We start from the raw sequence: 20,966 nt of genomic DNA, 5'->3' as shown, positions 1-20,966 counted from the left end.
ATGTTCACGTGTGAGATCAGACAAAGAGTGAACGGAGAGTGGAGCTTTTATGTTGTGACGCAGATTGATGAGGGAACAGGTTTCAGGTGTGGGTGATTAGTACTCTGGAGAGAGGGAACGTGGAGTGAAAGTGCTGGGAGTGTCAGGCTGAACTGTTACATTACCCCCCCCTCCAGGGGCTGCTCAAGAGGGGCGTGTAGTCCGGCGTCTGGGGCGCCCACGACCACGAGGAGCAGGTCGATCTGGGTGGGTATCGTGGAAGTGGGAAAGAAGGGTGGGATCCAAGATGTCATCACGAGGTATCCACGATCTTTCCTCTGGTCCATATCCCTCCCAGTCGATGAGATACTCCAAGCGACCTCTACGGCGCCGGGAGTCCAGGATGTCTCGGACTGCGAAAGCAGGACCATCTTCTAGGGGTAATGGTTGGGGAGGCGCATCCGTAGGGTCCTGTTCCGTGGAGCAAAGAGAGAGAGTTGGGTGGTGAGGTTTTAGCAGAGAGACATGAAAGGTAGGGTGTATATGGAATTCTGGTGGGAGTTGGAAGGTGACAGGGTTAATCTGTTTGGAGATTGTGAAGGGGCCAATGAAACAGGGACTTAGCTTTTTGCAAGGGAGGCGTAACCTGATGTCTCTTGTGGACAGCCAAACCCTTTGTCCAGGATGGTAGATCGGAGTGGGAGGTCTGCGTGTGTCGGCAGAACCCTTCTGACGGTGTATTGCGCGTTGCAGGTGGTGGTGAGCCAAGTTCCAGGCTCTCTCACTCTCTCGGAATCAGTGATCGACGGCTGGTAGCTCCGAGGGATCCCCGGACCATGGGAATAAGGGGGGTTGGTAGCCCAACACACATTGGAATGGGGTGAGCTTGGTGGAGGATTGTCGTAGGGAGTTCTGGGCATACTCAGCCCAGGGAAGGAAACGACTCCAACGATTTTGTCGATGATGACAGCAGGTTATGAGGAAGCGGCCGATTTCCTGTATCTTCCTTTCCGTCTGTCCATTACTCTGAGGATGGTAACCTGAAGTGAGACTGATGGTTACCCCCAGGAGAGAAAAGAAGGCCTTCCAGACTCGGGAGATAAACTGAGGTCCGCGATCTGAGACTATGTCTTCAGGGACTCCGTAGTTGCGGAACACCTGATTGAAAAGGGCCTCAGCAGTTTCTAGGGCTGTGGGGAGACCCTTGAGGGGAAGTAGTTTGCAGGCCTTTGAGAAACGGTCTACTGCGACCAGGATGCAAGTAACCTTCGGAAGAGGGTAGATCAGTGATGAAGTCTACCCCTAGATGTGACCAGGGGCGACGAGGAACAGGTAGAGGAAGGAGTTTGCCTGCAGGAATTCGGCGCGGGGTTCGGGAGATGGCACATTCCACACATCCTTGGAGATACCTTCGAACGTCAAGTTCCATACGTGGCCACCAGAATTTGTCCTGGAGAAGGGAGAGAGTTCTGTTACTCCCGGGATGACCAGTACCCAAGGAGGAGTGAAGGGAATCGATGAGGATTATACGTAGTGAAGTGGGAACGTAGGTTTTGTCTGCAGGGCAGTTAGGAGGAGCTGGCTCGGTGACGGTTGCTTCGGCGATGTCCTCGTCCAAGGACCATTGAATGGGACTAACCACGATGTTGGGAGAAAGAATGGTATCTGGGACTTCCTGGATCTCCTCAGGAGCATAGAGACGAGACAGTGCATCTGCCTTGACATTCTTGTTACCTGGGCGGTAGGAGATAGAGAAGTTGAACCGGGAGAAGAAGAGGGCCCATCGTGCTTGTCGAGGGTTCAGGCGGCGAGCCTCACGGAGGTATTCCAGGTTCTTATTGTCAGTTAGCACAAGGAAAGGGTGTTTAGCTCCTTCAAGCCAGTGTCGCCATTCTTCTACAGCTAGTTTGATTGCCAGAAGCTCCCGGTTACCAATGTCGTAGTTGAGCTCAGCAGAGTTGAGTTTCCTGGAGAAGTAGGCACAAGGGTGAAGTCTGGACAGTTTCCCTTGTTGAGGGGAGAGGACAGCTCCCACGCCGGTGGTGGAGGCGTCTACTTCTACAAGGAAGGGCTTTTTAGGGTCCGGATGGAAGAGAAGGGGAGCCGTTGTAAAAGCTGTTTTGAGACGTTGGAAGGCCAAGGAGGCCAAGGGGGACCAGGTTAAAGACTTAGGCTTGGACTTGAGGAGTGAAGTCAAAGGAGAAGAGAGGGAACTGAAGTTCTCAATGAAACAGCAGTAGAAGTTGGAGAAGCCCAGAAAGCGTTAGAGCTCCTTAATGGTTGTAGGAGTGGGCCAGGTTCGCACTGCCTCTACCTTACCCTCATCCATCTGGATGCCTTCAGGACTTAGGTTGTATCTGAGGAACTGAAGTGAGCGCAGGTGAAAGGAACACTTTTCGGCCTTGAGGTATAGACGGTGGTCCCTGAGCTTCTTAAGTACTAGCTCGACATGCTGGCGATGGGCCGTTTCATTTGTGGAGTAGATAAGAATATCGTCGATGTAGACGATGACAAACTGATTGAGGTACTCCCGGAAAACCTCATTCATGAAGCCCTGGAACACAGATGGGGCATTGACCAGACCATACGGCATCACCCGGTATTTATAGTGTCCAGTTGGGGTGACGAAAGCAGTCTTCCATTCGTCTCCCTTCCGAATGCGAATAAGATTATAGGCGCTGCGTAGGTCAAGCTTGGTAAAGATAGTCGCTCCTCTCAACAACTCCAGGGCAGCAGGGACTAGGGGAAGAGGATACCAGAACTTCACGGTTATCTTGTTGAGAGCGCGATAATCAATTCAGGGACGGAGACCTCCGTCCTTCTTGGCCACAAAGAAGAAGCTAGAGGCAGCTGGAGAGGTGGATGGGCGAATGTAACCCTGAGAGAGAGCCTCCGATAAGTACTCTTCCATGGCAGTCTGTTCTGGAATGGAGAGAGGGTAGATCTTACCTCTGGGTACAGGTTCGCCCGGCAGGAGGTCGATAGAGCAGTCCCAGGGTCGGTGAGGTGGTAGTTGTGATGCCTGAAGGGGACAGAATACGTCCTGAAAGTGTGAGTAGCAGGAGGGAAACTCTCTGGACTGTGAGCTGGTCGGGCTTTCGATGGAAGTGGTGTTTAAATGGACAACAGATTCTCTGGAAGTAGTAGAGAGGTTTGGAGCAGGTAGGTTGGGAAAACAGGTGGAGAAGCATTTGGGTCCCCACTTCAGAACTTCACCGGAAGACCAGCAGATGACGGGAGAGTGTTGGACGAGCCAGGGGCGGCCTAGGATTATGTCAGTAGTGGAGTTATCTAGTACCAGTAGGGTGATATCCTCCGTGTGCAGGCATCCTACTTGAAGCTTGATGGGGCCGACCCAGTGACGGACATACCCCCTGCCCAAAGGTTTGCCAATTATGGTTTGGATCTGGAGACAGGGTTCACAGGTGTGTTTCTGGAGGAGGAGACATTTGCAGAGTGTGTCAGAGATGAAATTGCCGGCTGACCCAGAGTCGAGGAGCGCTGGTACTGAGAGAGTGGAAGCAGAGGCAGTAAGTGAGACCTTAGTTAAGAGTGGGGAAGAGCAGATTCTTGGAGAGTGTAAATAACTCACCAAAGGGCGAGGTGGGCGAATGGGACACGAAGAGATTACGTGTCCCTCCTTTCCACAGTACAGATGAGTCCAGCTGCATGTTGTCACCTTCAGGTTCATAGGAATAGTTGGAGAGTGGTTGGACAACAGCTGGAGGAAGTGGCACCGCAGGCAGCTCGGCAAGACAAGACCTCATACGATTAGCCACCCGTATGGAAAGTAGTATGAAGCGCTCTAGACACCTAGCATCGTCAAAAGAAGTGAGATGTAGTCGCAGCCGTGGTTCCAACCCCAAGCGGTAAACAGTGAGGAGAGACGACTCATTCCATCCACTGGAGGCTGCTAGTGTGCGAAATTTCAGGGCGTAATCGTTGATGGAACTCTTTCCCTGGCAGAGGTTATACAGTTGTTCACCTTGCGATGTATCCCCTGCGGGGAAACAAAAAACTTCCCGGAAGTGTTGGGTGAAGCTGTCAAAGGATAGAGTTACGGGGCTATTGGAGTCCCAGAGAGGTTGGGCCCATTGTAATGCTTGTCCAGTTAGAAGAGAGATGATGAATGCCACCTTAGAGCGTTCTGTGGGGAAACAATGTGGTTGCATCTCTATAGTTAGTGAACACTGAGTCAGAAAGCCACTGCAGTACTCCGCCACTCCTGAGTAGGGCACTGTGTTGGCGACGGGTGTCGAGGAATGACCCGGAGAAGAAATAGCGGAAGTGCCGGTGGATAATGCCGGAGCGGAAGGATCCAAGTTGCGAGTGAGTGCTTGCTGAAGAGCATCTACGAGGGCTTGAAGGGGATAGGGTCCTTCCGGGTTCATGATGTTGGTGGTCTGATCTTCTGTAACAGAACTACAGACTCGAAGATAGTGTTGAACCCGGAGGTATAGTTTATTGTAGGGAAAAGGGAAGTAGGAGAAACTGAGTGCACAATGACGTGCAACGGAGTGAGTATCAGGTGAGGTTGATGAAGGGGCGATGAAGTGATGAGCCTTGACACACCTGATTGTAGGAGAGGAGAACTTGGTAATAAGTAGCTGGAAGGTAATGCTGAGGCACTTTGAGGAAGGAGCGTTGAACATGCCGGAGTGTTGGAGAGGAGATAATCGTCGTACGTTTACTGGAACGAAGGAGCGATGAGCGTTAGATGGAAGCCAGGAAACGTCTTGGAGAAGGAGCAGGTAAGTGAGTCTATGTTCACATGTGAGATCAGACAAAGAGTGAACGGAGAGTGGAGCTTTTATGTTGTGACGCAGATTGATGAGGGAACAGGTTTCAGGTGTGGGTGATTAGTACTCTGGAGAGAGGGAACGTGGAGTGAAAGTGCTGGGAGTGTCAGGCTGAACGTTTACACACACGACATAAACAATATCTGTGTAAACATGATTTTACTGTGATAAAACATTTATTTACCGCATCTGTGTAAAGTTAAACCCAATTTGAAACTTAATTGCCATGACGATATAATGTCAACAACCCTAAAATCCCTAAAATGACTGTAAAACAGATGATGTAAACTAATTTACATCTTAAATAATGGATGAATTTTAAAAGAATAATTAATGTGTTTTTTTTATTAAATACTGTTAAATAAATAAATACTGTTAAATAAATTAATAAATAATGTTAAATAAATAAAAGGTTTGTATCTATAATTAGGCACAATTTATTTTTGAGTACAGAAATAATTTCAAGCGTTTGACCATAAAGTTTTAGGATTATGAGAAACAAATTTAGTCAGTGTCCTTTTGGACTTAGGACACATTTATATGTTCTTAATATTAATTTTATTTACTAACTTTGACTATGTTTAGTTTTATTTGTATTGTATGTTTTGCTATTGATGTAGATAAATCGAGGATAACTGAGTTTAAAATTTTTAGTTTTTAAGATTAAAGTAACCATTTAAAGTGATTTTAATAAGGACAATTTAGACATTAAACAATTTGGTCATATTAGCTTCAGAAAAAGTGACTTTAGCTGAAAAGTGAGAAGTTTGATTCTCTGGTTTAAATCTCAGAGCAAATCTGATTTATTCCTGACAGAGATGTGTTTGAGATTAACGTGATGAAAGATTCAATCTGTGTTAAAAATGAGTTCTTCAACGAGACCAAACGCACACAAACCAGCAGTGAGCACAAACGATGGAGACAGGTGAGAGTGATCGACAAGGGGTGTAACATGATTTCACGACTCCCAAAAGATATCTTGTTAAATACAAAGAGAGGAATATGGTGTGATGTTTCTTTTGACAGCACAAATGAACGACACCGGTTTGGAGCGACTTGGACTACATGAGGTGGAGAGTGACATCACAGCCAAAAAACATGTTTAAATATCTCAAACACTGAACCAGCACAAACGAATGGGACAGTTTTAGAGAAGATTTAATTATATCAGTGCTGAATTCTCAGGGTCATCAAAGTGTTCTATGCTGGCCAAACAAGCCAAATAAATAAATAAAAATTTCCTTTCATTATCAATCACCATTTTGCCGGTATTTTCAATGTCATTAACTGCAGCTTTCATGGATATCAGAAGTCTCAGCAGTCAAGCTGTGCCGGTTTTAAAAGTGTTTTTTCCTGCGTATGTAATACAGTGAGCATCGGGATGAGTCTGTTTCGCAAGTCCTGAAAGTAATAATAATAATAATAATACATTTAAACTTTTTATGATTCAGGCTTTGTTCAAAGTTTTGTGAGAGTAAATAATCTTTAATTCATTCATGTAAATCAAACCAAATTTATCGATTAATCGATAAATCGTAGAAATAATTAAATATTAATTGATTATCAAAATATAGTTGCAGCCCTAGTCAGAACAACTCAAATTAGTGAATGATATGAACATAACAAACCTCGGACCATCATGACATCTACATACTCAGATGAAGCACTGTCAAAAACACATCTCGACTCTGTTCACTGTGCTTTAGCCACTATGCCACCACCACTCGAGTGGTTGTGTCTCGAGACCAGAAACAATCATCATGTGTCATCCAGTAGTTGCTCAGGAAAACTGTGGATCTGCTGATGATGCATATGATTATAATATAACAGATGATCACTCACCGATGACACGAAATGACACTTCATCACTCCAGTGAGTCCAGATTAGTCTAGATGTTCTTCTAGCGATACACCAGCATTTACTGTATCCGCTGTACATTGCAGTAATCTTGAACTCTTTCTCATTAGAGTCTTGATCATCACGACCACACTGAAATCTGTATGTCCAGTCTGTCACTTCTGTCTCCTGTACGTCACATGTGAGAGTGACAGTCTCTCCTCTGAATATCGGTGATGTTTCAGGATTTACAGTCAGAACAGATTTAGGTTTATCTGTAAGAACCAGAAACAAACAAACACACACACACACACACACACACACACACACACACGAGTTTCTGCTTTAAGTTCATGTGTATAAAGTGTTTGACAGTGAAATTAAATTGATGATTTAATTGGGATCAGTGTTCAGTTGACATGTGGTGGTCAGTTCTATGTTACATATATTCATCACATTTACTCACATTTCAGGAACGTTTTAATGACAAAAAAAGCTTTTTTATGTATTTTTAATTCCTCTCACTACTTTCCCAAAGTGTTGTTGTTGTTTTCATGTTTAGAGATGATATTTATTAGATCAGTCACACATATGACAGTAATGTTGAGATCATGTCTCAGTTTCATCAATCACACATTGACATTCATCTCATGAACTCTAAAACATGTTTAATATCTGTCGCTCGACTCCACTGTAACAGCTCAGATATAATCATGACTGAGACATCCGATGTCTCACACTCAAACTCTATTTTAATATGAAAAACATGAAGAAAAACTAATTCTATGCAGTGATTTGTTCATGGATGTTTCAGACACAAGAATCTATTGAAGTGTATTTCTATATTGTTTGAGTCACTGCTGCAGATGATGAACACAAGAGACTTTATGTCAGTATACACATATTAGAGGAGTAAAAGCAGCATCAGTCGTGTGTTCAACACATTATTGATCATGAGTGTATCAGACTCAGTCGTGTGTTCAAGACATTATTGATCATGAGTGTATCAGACTCAGTCATGTGTTCAAGACATTATTGATCATGAGTGTATCAGACTCAGTCGTGTGTTCAAGACATTATTGATCATGAGTGTATCAGACTGCAGTTCCAGATTGTGATTTATAACTTAAAGGAATATTCTGGATTTAATACAAGTTCAGATCAATCATGGTGTTCAAGCCACAATAAAGCAAGACACCTTGATTTCAAACTTTAAACTTTATTATTTTTTTATTTTAACGAAAAAGTACCAATTTTTGAAAGATGGTTTTACAGCAGTCGTCAACATCTCTCTGACTTCATCTGTGCATTCTCTACCAGACGGGAATTTAATTCCATCATGTTTTTGTATTATTTTATGTTTTAATCACAGAGTCTGCAGAGTTGCGTTCACAATGAACTGTTCTGTGGAAATAAAGAGAACTGAGTCTTAGGCCTCAGTACAAACCAGTGGGGATTTCTTTAAGACCCTATAATGTCAAAAAAATTATGGTCAAATATGTACTATTGTGTAAACAATTTATTGACTAAAAATGCGTTAGAACACGTTCATCTCGAAGACGAGTTCGTTCAGAATCAGCTACATTACATATAGCAGGTCGGCTGACTCGATTTACTTCTCATACATTCCCGTAGCATCAGTGCATTTCCCTGTTGAAGCCGAGCGTCCATTGACTTCAATGGGGCTGCTCTGAACAGTTTTTTTCAGTGCTCCGAAAATAGACGGTCATTGGATAAATGCTGCGATTATGTCCCGCCCACGGACGCTCAGCGTCTCTGGGGGTGAATGAGGAGTGGGCTGGCCCAGACTCCGGGCTTCCGCGTGATGATTGGAGGATCTGTCGAAAGACTGCATCTCCTTTTGATTGACAGCGAATCTGTACTATAAGTAGTCACTGAAGCTATTTCGCGCCTCAGTCCCATCGCGGATTTCTCAAGTGTAGTCGAAAGACAAACTGCTGCAACCTATTTCTTTATATTTGTTTGGCGAAATTGCTAGTCAATTTGCATAATACATTTCACACAATTATACACCACATTCCTTGTTTCAGTTTTACCAAGTTTAATATATGGAAAAAGGGAAAGCTGTGTGATTACTTGGTGTTCCTCAAAGACATGGAGTTGGACAGTGCAATGCCTCAGCTTTACAAACTGTTCTCATTAGTGGCAACAATTGGAGCTACATCTGCAGGTGTAGAAAGGAGCTTCTCCTGTTTAAAGCGTCTCAAGTCCTACACCCGTAATGCTGCGTTCACACCGGACGCGAAAAGCGCGTCAGGCGCGAGTGATTTCTATGTTAAGTCAATGCAAAGACGCGTTACGTGCGTAAAAAATTCCTGCGGCGCGAATGAGGCGTTGAGCGCGGCGCGGTAGACGCGAATACGCCTCGTTCGCGCGAATTGAGTGTCTGGCGCGTTACGCGCGAATGGTGCATTTTGTGCATTCACGCGTTTGACGCGAATTCGCGTCTGCCGCCCGAGTTGAAAAATCTGAACTTTGGCGTCAATTTGCGCCGCGTTAACCAATCAGGAGCCTAGCTGCCTGCTGTCACTCAGGAGGTAAAGTGACGTAAACTCCCGCTCGGAATCTTTCATTCCAAAATCACTGACAGCTAACTTATGGAGGAAAAATGTATTCTTGCTGTAAGCAGTCTTGTACGATTCCACTTCATATAACACAAGGGGCCAATGTCGTTTAAGCAGCCTAGGTCTGCTGGCCATTGAGAAGACACTGGTCAAGTCACTGGAAAAGACGCCTAGTTGGTACGACAGAGTCACAGTGCATTTTCTCGAAAAGGAACGTAGGGCAGAATTTACTTTTAAATAAGTTTATAATGTAGGCCGAAAATGAGCTTCCCCTCTTTGAAAGACCAGCAGCCGCCACTGGTACAAACAGTGTGTCATAAATGTGCATCGACGGCTTTTCTGTCATCAGTTCTTAAAGGTGCAGTATGTAAGATTCAGAAACCTGTGTTATTAGTGACACCTGTGGCCGTTAAGTGAACTGCAGCAGCTCCTGTTGCTCGTGATCACGCACACCCTCAATAGAGACACGAGCATCGACCAAAACAATGACGTAACATACAAAGAGACTGAACGTGATTCACTGACATCATGCTGACAGATGAGTTAACATAATTAAAATTACACAGTTATGATTGTTTTACTACATACTTTAAGACTGTATATTATATTTGACTCTCCAGTGCTGGAACAGGATAAGGGTTAAGATGACAGGATAAAACTAAGTGTGGATATCAGTCTATGTGAGACTGTAGTATGAAATAATCACTTTTCTTTGCATGATACATTGACTTTATTTATACAATAGACTATGTCAGTGTTAGCTAGTTAGCCAGCTTCATCAATATCTGTTAGATTAATCTGGTGGATGATGACAGTAGCGGTTTATAAAATAAATATGTTATTATAAATATGTTGACACAAGTCAGTATTGATGTGATTCATCACAACTGTCAGTTTGATTTATCGATGCACTATTGTTTTATAATAATATAATGTTTATATTTCCTGTATAACCAAGTTACGTTACACTGATGAATGGAGCTTTTTACATCATCTTCAACATTGTCTAGCATTTATTTAATGTGTTATTGTAGTTTACTTTACTGAATAATTACAGATTAACATTGACATTAATCTGACTTTTAGTATAAAGATGTAACATTCACCATGTCTCGTTTTGCCCTTACCTCTTCTTTGCCCATTTTGTCCCTTTTCGTCTTCTGTAAGTTTTACTTTTGTCCCTTGTCTGGCTCCACAGTCCCCTTGTTAGCGTTCATGTTCTCTGTTCTTAGTTTCACCTGCACCCGCCCCCTCTGGCTCTCGCGCTCGCTCACAATCACCAGAGTATTAGTTTCACCTGCACTCGTTCCAATCACTAGATTATTAGTCTCACCTGCACTGTTCGTTTTCCCCTATATATACGCTGCCCTTTCGCTTCACTCTTGTTGGTTATTGTTTAGTTACCCCTTCGCTTTGCCAGCTCTAGTATTTCGCTAGCTTCCCCTGTTTGTACTACGCGCTGGTTTCGTCTCTGTGTATACTGATTTCCCGGCTTCGACCTAACGCTCCCCTTGACTACGCTTCATTGGATTTGCCCCTTTGGTGTTTACTGATTTCCCGGCTTCGACCTTACGCTCCCCTTGACCACTCTTCTCTGGATTTGCCCTTTTGTACTGTTGCCTGCTTTTTGTCAATAAAGCAGTTCTACCCCGACATTGTGACAGTCTCGTCTTGTGTGTGCGTTACAGAATAACCAACCCATACAGAACAGTCACAATGGATCCCCCGGTGGACCTTCACAGCTCACTAGAGCGGATTTACAAGGCACGTTCTGCACAAGGATCTACGGTTGGGAGACATGACCGAGCGCTCACGGCCCAGGGGCAGCAGGTACGTGCTATTTCTGATTTATTTCACCGTTCCACCTGTGTCTGTCCCTGAGTCCGTTGATGCTCCCAACGCAAGCCACTCGAGCCTTCCAGGGCTCCGCCTCCAGAGCCTCTCAAGTCTTCCACGGCCTTTCTCCCCGAGCCTCCTACGGCTCCACCTCCAGAGCCTCCTACGGCTCCCCCTCCCGAGCCTCCTACGACTCTACCCCCAGAGACTACAGAGCCTGCCAGGTCTTCGCCCCTAAAGCCTCCTTCGGCCCCTCCTCCAGAGCCTTCCAGGCCTCCGCCTCTAGAGCCCCCTTCGGTGCCGCCTCCATCAGCTCCGCCGCCAGAGCCTTCCAGGTCTCCGCCTCTAGACCCTCCTGCGGCACCACCTCCCTCTGCCCTGTCTCTTGGGCCCCCTATGGCACCCGGAAACCCTTCCTCACTTGGTTCTGCCAGCTCCCCCAGTAACCGTTCCTCTTCCCGGGCTTCCTGACCCTCTTCCTGTCCTGTGGCCTTTTCCCTGGCCTCCTGACCCTCTTCCTGTCCTGTGGCCTCTTCCCTGGCCTCCTGACCCTGTCCGGTGGCCTCCTGACCCTGTCCCGGCCCTGTTGCCTCATCCCTGGCCTCCTGACCCTATTCCTGTCCTGTGGTCACCTCCCAGACCCCCGGACCCAGTCCCTGTCGTACAGTCGCCTTCCAGGCCCCCTGACCCAGTCTCTGCCCTATGTCTGCCCCCCAGAGCTCCCGGCCACCGCCTGTCCGCTAGGTTCCCCCTGACCTTGCCTTGAACTGCCCATTGACCCGGCAGACTGTTTCATTTCCCTTTGACTGCCCTCTTGTTCTTGTGCCCCCCCCGGTCTGCCTGTCTGCCCCTGGTGCCCCCCCGGTCTGCCTGTCTGCCCCTGGTGCCCTTTGTTTTTGGGTTTTTGTGGGTTTTGTTCGTTGGGATCGCCTGGTATCCGATCCCTTGAGGGGGGGCTATGTAACATTCACCATGTCTCGTTTTGCCCTTACCCCTTCTTTGCCCATTTTGTCCCTTTTCGTCTTCCGTAAGTTTTACTTTCGTCCCTTGTCTGGCTCCACAGTCCCCTTGTTAGCGTTCATGTTCTCTGTTCTTAGTTTCAACTGCACCCGCCCCCTCTGGCTCTCGCGCTCGCTCACAATCACCAGAGTATTAGTTTCACCCGCACTCGTTCCAGTCACTAGATTATTAGTCTCACCTGCACTATTCGTTTTCCCCTATATATACGCTGCCCTTTCGCTTCACTCTTGTTGGTTATTGTTTAGTTACCCCTTCACTTTGCCAGCTCTAGTATTTCGCTAGCTTCCCCTGTTTGTACTACGCGCTGGTTTCGTCTCTGTGTATACTGATTTCCCGGCTTCGACCTAACGCTCCCCTTGACTACGCTTCATTGGATTTGCCCCTTTGGTGATTACTGATTTCCCGGCTTCGACCTTACGCTCCCCTTGACCACTCTTCTCTGGATTTGCCCTTTTGTACTGTTGCCTGCTTTTTGTCAATAAAGCAGTTCTACCCCGACATTGTGACTGTCTCGTCTTGTGTGTGCGTTACAAAAGAGAGGATTGTTGAAATTATTTGAAAGTTATGAAGAAAGGTATCTTGCAATTCGTCAATGTTAGCAGGCAAGATCAAGTTAGATAAAATGACGCAGATCAATCATATGTTACTATATTTCACATGATTTGCAGTTCTGTTAGTTTACCTGTCCAATAAGAAGAACGCCAATTCAAAGTCTGTTTTAATCCCCAAAACCGAATGAATGTAATTAATCAAATGCTGATGTTCACTCTAGTTTTCGATCGACCATGATCACGTTTCTGCTTAGCCAGACGGGATTCAGTAGATAAATATTTTTTTATCTTTTCAGAGTTTGTGCATGAGTCGGTGTTGTGCGGGACGTTTGATGGATTTCATCGCTAAGATAACGTTATCTAGTGTTGCAGACTATCTGTTGTCACCACTGAATAGCGGAAGAGAAGATATTACTGTCTGAGGCTCTCGGGTGCGCATAAATGTCAAATCCTTTGGATTTTCCCGGAAAAAGCGACCCGCTCCCTTCGCATGAAAATCAGTCTACAGGCTTTAATATGCAACCTAGGAAGTCTGGGAAGGGCTAATTTTTTATGTTGCGGTACAAGCCGTTCACACATTGGCAAAAAAAGTGAATATTACATGAAAACTGTAAAGTTTTGCACCTTTAATAAAATAATAAAGTGTTTATTCAAGCGCATGTCTGTGTGCCATGGGGGAAATTATTTGTAATATTAAATTGATAATAATAATAATATTATTATTATGTACGAGCCAAATATGGTCTTCAGCTATTGGCGATCACTATTGACCATCGTCGAGATCATCGTCTGTCGGCACAACACTAATGTGCATTTCTCTCTATAAATGTTCAGACAGACTCCTTGTTGGTTTTTCCGGCACATTTAGCATCATCACAGCTTTTGCTGGTGTCGCTGCAGCTCGCTTCATGCGTGCGCTGGTAAAATGTATATTTTAGAGGCTCATTATTACAGTTTAATATTTCTCTGTAATGTAGATCAGTGTTAGAAATGTTACTATAACAATCTTTCTCAGACCTGGAACTCAAACCATTGTCTGATGCCCCCAAAATATATATATATATATATATATATATATATATATATATATATATATAAGAAATTAAAATAATATCATAAATGTGCGACTAGTCGACTAGTAAAATCTTTGGTCGGGGGAATCCCTAATCGACAGCATTTGTGGAATAATATTGATTGCCACAAAAATCATTTTGGCTCGTCCCTCCTTTTCTTTAATAAAAGCAAAACTGAAGATTACAGTGAGACACTTACAATGGAAGTAAATGGGGGTCAATCTGTAAACATTAAAATACTCTCAGTTTCAGAAGTATAGACACACGACATAAACAATATCTGTGTAAACATGATTTTACTGTGATAAAACATTTACTAACTGCATCGGTGTAAAGTTATAGACAATTTTACAACTTAGTTGCATGATGATGGGCGAGTTGTGACATGTGGCGGGAGCGCACGCCGCCAGGTCGATTTATGTAAGCCACAGCGGTGGCGCTGTTTGATTTGATCAAGACGTGTTTGCCCTGAACTAGCTGGAGAAATCTCCACAGGGCAAAGAATACAGACAGCAACTCCAGGCAGTTGATGTGCCAGCGCAGCGGGGCCCCTTTCCAACGGCCCGCAGCTGCGTGCCTGTTGCACACGGTGTGTGTCCCTTTTTGAGGGATGTGGCAAATGAAATAAATTCAAACAAGGATTCTCCTCCTGGCCCTCCACCGGGCCCTGCTAAGAAGACCAGCTCCGGAGCAAATGTCTCGGTCTCAGGGTCGATCATCTCAGGAGCGCCTGGGAGCCTTCAGGGTCCTCGAGCGGGTCCATGAGATGGGGATCGTGCGCTTCCTGCGGGGTGCTAGAAGCGAGGGCCGAGAGCTGGGCACAAGTTGAGGCGGAACAGCATGTCTCTAAGCCGCAGGAGGACGCCCTCAGTGAGCAGACATTGCAGGGCACGTGGTGGGCCTTCGTGGCCCTGAGGGCGAGGTCGGTTGCTGAGCGCAGTTCCTGCAGCACGTCGGGATCAGGACTACCCAAGTGCAGATCTTTAAGTGCCTTGGCCAGGTGGACTTGCAAGAGGGCCATGGCATGCAGGGCGGAAGCGGCCTGTCCGGTGGCGCTGTAGGCTTTGGCCGCCAATGACACTGTCGTCCTACAGGCCTTGGAGGGTAGCACAGGTTGACCTAGCCAGGTGGTGGCATTCTCGGGACACAGGTGGATCGTAACCACCCTATCCACCCAGGGAATTGCAGTGTACCCATGGACCGCTCCGCGTTGAGGTTAGTGAGAGCTGATGAGCGTGGGGCTTTGTGACGTGTGGAGAGGGCTGCCCTCCATGCAGTCGTCAGCTCATCATGCACCTCTGGGAAGAAAGGGACCGGGGTGGGGAGTGGCTATTAGCAGAGCGCAGACCCAGGGTACCAATCATCCAGCCGCGATGGCTGTGGGGAGGATGGAGGGTTCCAGTCCAAACTCACGCTGACGCCGGCCCGGGCAAGCATGTTGGACATCTGGGCCTCAGCCTGGGCGTGCTGGCCCGAAGGCGGCAGCCCAGACGAGTCATCTGCGTCAGATGCCGGATCGCTCTCCGATGCAGCAGCGAGCTCATCCAGCTCGGGGGCTCCAGAGGATAGGCAGGCTGGCTGTGAGGTGAGCCGCTGTTGCCTCGAGCCCGGATGGAAGTCAACGAGCGTGCCGGGGGGGGCGGGTGATGAGGAGAAAGCCGCTGATGTGCGGCGTAGATCCAACAGCAGATCGACCAGAGGTAAGAGGAACAGATGTGTGTGACTCGCAGCTCGCTGCATGCACGACCATCGGCTCCGAAGTAAATTTTCTGAATGAAACAGACGTATTTCCCCGCCTTTATACCCGTATGTCTGAAGGCAGGACATGCAAATTTTTCATTGATCAGAGGTATATTCAGCACTCAAGAGAGACCCCTAGTGTCGCTTCTTCGACACAACGTTGAAGTGAGTGACAGACGGGGAACTAGACATCAAATTGCATTATTGTTTGTTTGGTTGAATGATGCAGATATAAATTAAATAAATGATGGCAAAGTGTTTTTCTGGATGAGAAACAGAAGCAACCTGGTCTCAGACACACTTCAAATCAGTCAAGAACAAAAATGGAAATTAACAATGTATTTATTAATTATGAGTTACCTGGAGTTGGTTCAGAGTAGCTGTTAGACATCAGCACTGAAAAAAAAAAAAAAATTCCATTAATACAATACAAATTAAAAACTGAATCTAAGTGTTTATGCCTAAAGTTTATTGTAGTTCAAATGAGTGTTTCGTTTTCTTCTTCTTAAGATATTTTATCACTCATTTCTATGTGGATTCAAAAGTCGACTGATGTTGGAGATTCAGTGTGTGACCTCATCAAACACACATCTGCAGGACTCACAGGTGAATTTAGAAGTGAATTCACTGATGGAGTGAATAAAGATCTGTTTGCATTGAGCCCAAACCATCATGTGAGGATGAAAATAAATGTGTTGTGGTTTGTTGACAAGTGGCGTTACAGTCTCATGTATATGCCTATATTCAGTATATGTTTCTCACTCTTGCAGTCTGCAGGACTCAATAACAGATCTGACATCAGAGAGACAGTTTGAACCAAAGATGCACCTGCTTACTAGTGTCCCAAAACACAATACCTACTGTATGTTGCAAACATGTTCAAATTAAATTAACAATCAAAGATACATTTAATTCCATTATATTAATAGGTAAAGCATTGAGAATTAACAGCCTAATATTTCCGATTGATGTCCATGCCAGGGCCGGCCTAGACTCTGTTGGCACCCTAGGGCAGATTATAGATTGGTGCCCATACCCTAATATATTTATAGAATAGTAACATTAATACGTTTAATAATGGCTGAAAAATAAAAACAGAAAAGATCAGATGCCATAAAATTTTTAATTTTTATACTACACCTCACACTTTTCATTCTTCCTGAGGTGCCCGTGTACTTCCCTAAGGATCAAATTCTAATCCCAATGCTCTTTGAATTTTTTGTGCTTGTTAAATTTAGTAAAGATTAGTATATATATATTTTTTATATTTATATTTTTTTTCAGTTGACATGTGCCAGAATGTGCCAGCTATCCAGGTACCATACAGAGGTTACAATTATCTGATGGAACCAGTAGTAAAATGTCCATCATGGTGTATATTTATCACTCATGTTAGATTAAATTTCCTGATATGTGAATAGCGTATTTGATTTTCTCTATATATATTCAACATTTTCAGTTGAAAATGACAATATGTGGCAAGTAGGAGTCTGTTGAAACAGCTGTTCTATTCTGTGATTCACAGAGTTGGGGAACGTACTTTTAAATTGTGCTTACATAATTGATTTTTCTAGCTGCAAAACAATCTGTTGTTCTTTTTTATGCAGAGACATACAGGACGCATTGGGACATACAAAGATGGGTCGCTCTTGATAACTAATTTTAAATTAAACTTTTATATAACTTGAAAGAATGAGTAATCTTAAAGAGTGATTCGTTAATTTTGTCGTGGCAACACATGTGCAAAATCTGCTCTCATGTTTCATTCATTTGATGTGGGACAGCTGCATAGGATCTGTACAGGAAACAAATATGTTTAGTTCTCCTCCCAAGTCTGTCTCCTACTGAACCCCAAAAGTACGGAGCTTCTAAATGGTCAAGGTGGTTGGGAAAATTAGTAGCGTGAGAAAAAAATAAGCAAATGCTTTTACATTCGCTCTCAAAACTCTTGCTCTCGTTTATGCATTCCCACTCCTGAATGCTCTGTAGGTTATTGCATTTATAAGAGATACTGTAAGTCGTGGTGACCGGTACCGGTGCCTACTATTTGAGGAAAACTTTATCTTGTAAACATGTAAACAGCGAGAAGATACCCCATTGATGGAAAAGATGTGGTAAAGATCAAAAGTGTGGCTACATTTCACCAGGCTCGTTGCCAACAGCTTGCGATGCAATATTTGCAAAAAGATCATTGGTGCCAAGACCAGCAACATGACAAATCTGATGAAGCACTTGAGATTGCACAGAATAAACTTAAGTGCAGGAAGTTGCTCCGTCTTCGACTGCAAGAAGACTGAGCCGGTGCAGTCACCTCTCAGCGTCCTCCTGTCACAGAGATTCCTTCAACACGCCCACCACACGAGTCCTCCTCCAACATGCCCACCACACGAGTCCTCCTCCAACACGCCCACCACACACCAGTCCTACTCCAACACGCCCATCACACACCAGTCCTCCTCCAACATGTCCACCACACGAGTCTTCCTCCAACATGTTCACCACACGAGTCTTCCTCCAACATCCCTACCACTCAAGTCCTCCTCCAACATGCCCACCACACGAGTCTTCCTCCAACATCCCTACCACACAAGTCCTCCTCCAACATCCCTACCACACGAGTCTTCCTCCAACATGTCCACCACACGAGTCTTCCTCCAACATCCCTACCACACAAGTCCTCCTCCAACATGCCCACCACACGAGTCTTCCTCCAACATCCCTACCACACAAGTCCTGCTCCAACACGGCCACCACACACCAGTCCTCCTCCAACATGTCCACCACACGAGTCTTCCTCCAACATGTCCACCACACGAGTCTTCCTCCAACATGCCCACCACACGAGTCTTCCTCCAACATCCCTACCACACAAGTCCTCCTCCAACATGCCCACCACACGAGTCTTCCTCCAACATCCCTACCACACAAGTCCTCCTCCAACATGCCCACGTTAGATATTGTTTGGACATATGGCTATAGATAGCTAAATGCTAAAAATGCTTTAAGGTTGACAGTAACTGATCAGGTTTAACACACATCAAACTATTTATTTTGTTAAACCATACTTATTCTTAGGGTTGGCTGAATTAACAATTTAGCTTTCTTGTTTTTTTTCCCCCTCTTCACATTAATCTAATTGCCCCTGCCGACCCTTGCATGAGAAGACCAGAAGGCTCACAGAGTATTTGAGTCTGTAAAAAAAAGTCAACAAACTGAAAAAATAAAACCAAAGTTCTTTTTTAGGTAATATGTAATGTTTGTTATCATGTTAAAACAGATTTCATAAAATTGGTATCGAAAAAAAGTATTGTTTAGGAACCGGTATCGAAGTCAAGATACTGTGAGACATATGACATTGTACATGCTGTTCTGCTCCATGTGTGTGTGTGTGCTTCTGACCTTCCATGTGTGCTCAGTTGACCCCAGATGCAGGCTGCAGTGAGCACGATAGTAAGTCAATATATTTAGCAACTGTTGACCGTTTTCTCTTCCTCTTTATCATGTTCCGCATACTTATTTCTGTGATCTGATTTAGGTCACACCCGTCCACAAGGTCAACCGTAAGGCATCACGGCTGGAACATCTGTATATGGCCTCTTTCCTGTACACCCATTTTCTCCCCCTTGACCCTAGGCCTTGTTACCGCTTTCCCATTGGCTGCATATTGTCTCATGAAAATATAAATGACATGCTTGCTCTAATAAACATTGAGTAGATTGAATACAGACCGACTGTGTGTTGTTGTTCTTTCTACTTCCTTCACGAAGTCTCCAGAGACTCGGACTCACGACTGCACCTCACTGGGCACGAACATAGAAAGACGGGACCGGGGAATTGGAGATCGCGGCTAGATGCAAAATATTCCAAACAGATACCCAGCTCCATTACTACTATGGTATGAAAATTGACGGTTATCATACCATGTACATTTGCTTACCTACGGTACTGAAAAAATAAAACAATTGGACGGAGGATCTCACCTGCGCATGCGCATCCCTTTCCTCCTCATCTGTCTGTCAGACTTGTCAACTTGTGCCAAACACATGTGCTGCAGAGAAATGTCAGAGAGAAGCGAGGCGAGGGGGTCTGACATAAGTGAGCCTGTGTGTGAGTTAAAGCAGTGTTTCTCAACAGGTGGGTCACAGATCTATTCAACAATCCCACCCATGTGATAGTCTATTTAGGAGTCCCGAAGCAGATTTAATGATAATCTCACCATCAGCTGAAGGCTTCACATCTGCACTAGAGCTCGACCGATTTATCGGCAGGCCGATATTATCGGCCGATATTAGGCATTTTCCAAACTATTTGTATCGGCGTTTATAATGGCCGATAAATGAATATTTAAAAAAAAATAAATAAAAAATAAAAAAAAACGGACGAAACACCCTTCAACCATGTCATGAGTGTTGGAGTTGTATAGTTTGTCCACCAGAGGGCACTCTACACCGTCCCTGTTGGCAACACTCAAAAGGATTGAGATCCTTTTGAGTGTTGATCATCGGTGAAGTGTGTTCATGCCATGGTGAGTTGGTCACATACATTGCTTGAATAACAATTAAAAGAACATCCCCATCAGTTCTCTTAACTCAAATAAGCATGACAAAATTTGTGACTATTATGTCCAGTTTTGCTGCTGTTAAATAAGCCGAGAGTGAAGCGGAATTAGCTAGTAATAATTACGTTACGTTGTTACAGTGTAGTTGACTGACTGTCCTTTTAACTTTTGACGATGTGACTGAAGCAGGGCTTGAATTTCGGTGCGGGATTGCGCATAATTTAAGCCATTCCCGCAAGGTTAGCTTTTGTAGTGCGAGAAATTCCCGCACAAATATATTTTTTTCATCTCAGAGCAAATGATTAAAAAATAAATTCACAGATGTGAGAAAAAAAGATGTCAAACTGTATTTTATTTTCGAATTTAATACCTCAATCAGCGCTGGACCGGCATTCTCTTCCGCTGAGCCCTGACTGATACAGACAGATCATGTTTCACGCGGTCAATGCAGTGCTCTGATCTTATCCACACTATCGAGTGTAGGTGCAGCATTCTAACATTTTGAGTCATAATGAGCTGTTTGTGAAGAAATTATCCGCTTCCAAATAATGTCATATTAATCACGCAATTGAAACATTAAAAACCATTTTGCTTTTTATGGTGTGCGAGTGATAGTGCGCGGCAACAACGAACCAACTGATCAGCTTACAGCGTAACAACATTGAATTCTCGGCCGAACAGCTGATCATGATAGCTGTACAGGGCGCCTTATTATTCATCTCCATAAATATATCTAGTAGTAAAGCAAGGGCTAGAAATCAATGAATCTTTTGCTGATACTTCCTTGTCATCACGGAGAGCGCAGTTCATGGTTGCATATCAACGACAGACGCCACGGGAGAGCACGCGCTTGTGCGCGGCGCTGTTTCCTATATAATAAGTCACATGAAAAAAGTAACAAGAAATGGAAAAAAGTGACTGAAATTGAACTGAAATGCATTAAAAAGACTCTGAAACTGATATACATAAATACATATAGTTTAAACTG

The 20,966-nt window shown here is 44.7% G+C and overlaps 1 protein-coding gene across 2 annotated transcripts in view; it reads right to left on the bottom strand.

The window, feature by feature from the left end:
• Positions 1-20,966, bottom strand: part of LOC127643013 (Fc receptor-like protein 3) — a 106,727-nt gene that overhangs the window by 56,667 nt on the left and 29,094 nt on the right. The window contains exons 1-4 of one of the 2 annotated variants that reach the window (XM_052125543.1): positions 19,401-19,413; positions 19,149-19,267; positions 15,781-15,816; positions 6,621-6,890 (exon numbers count right to left, since the gene is read on the bottom strand). In XM_052125543.1, coding sequence (XP_051981503.1) covers positions 6,621-6,890; positions 15,781-15,811 — 301 coding nt within the window. In that variant the 5' untranslated portion in view covers positions 15,812-15,816; positions 19,149-19,267; positions 19,401-19,413. Of the gene's footprint in view, positions 1-6,620; positions 6,891-15,780; positions 15,817-19,148; positions 19,268-19,400; positions 19,414-20,966 lie in introns of those variants that run through there. The other variant, XM_052125533.1, reaches the window with a different exon arrangement.

This window comes from Xyrauchen texanus, chromosome 1 (assembly GCF_025860055.1).
Source record: "Xyrauchen texanus isolate HMW12.3.18 chromosome 1, RBS_HiC_50CHRs, whole genome shotgun sequence".
Classification (NCBI taxonomy): Eukaryota; Metazoa; Chordata; class Actinopteri; order Cypriniformes; family Catostomidae; genus Xyrauchen; species Xyrauchen texanus.
The sequence above is the reverse complement of the archived record's forward strand: the minus strand, read 5'-3'. Positions and strand labels throughout refer to the sequence as shown.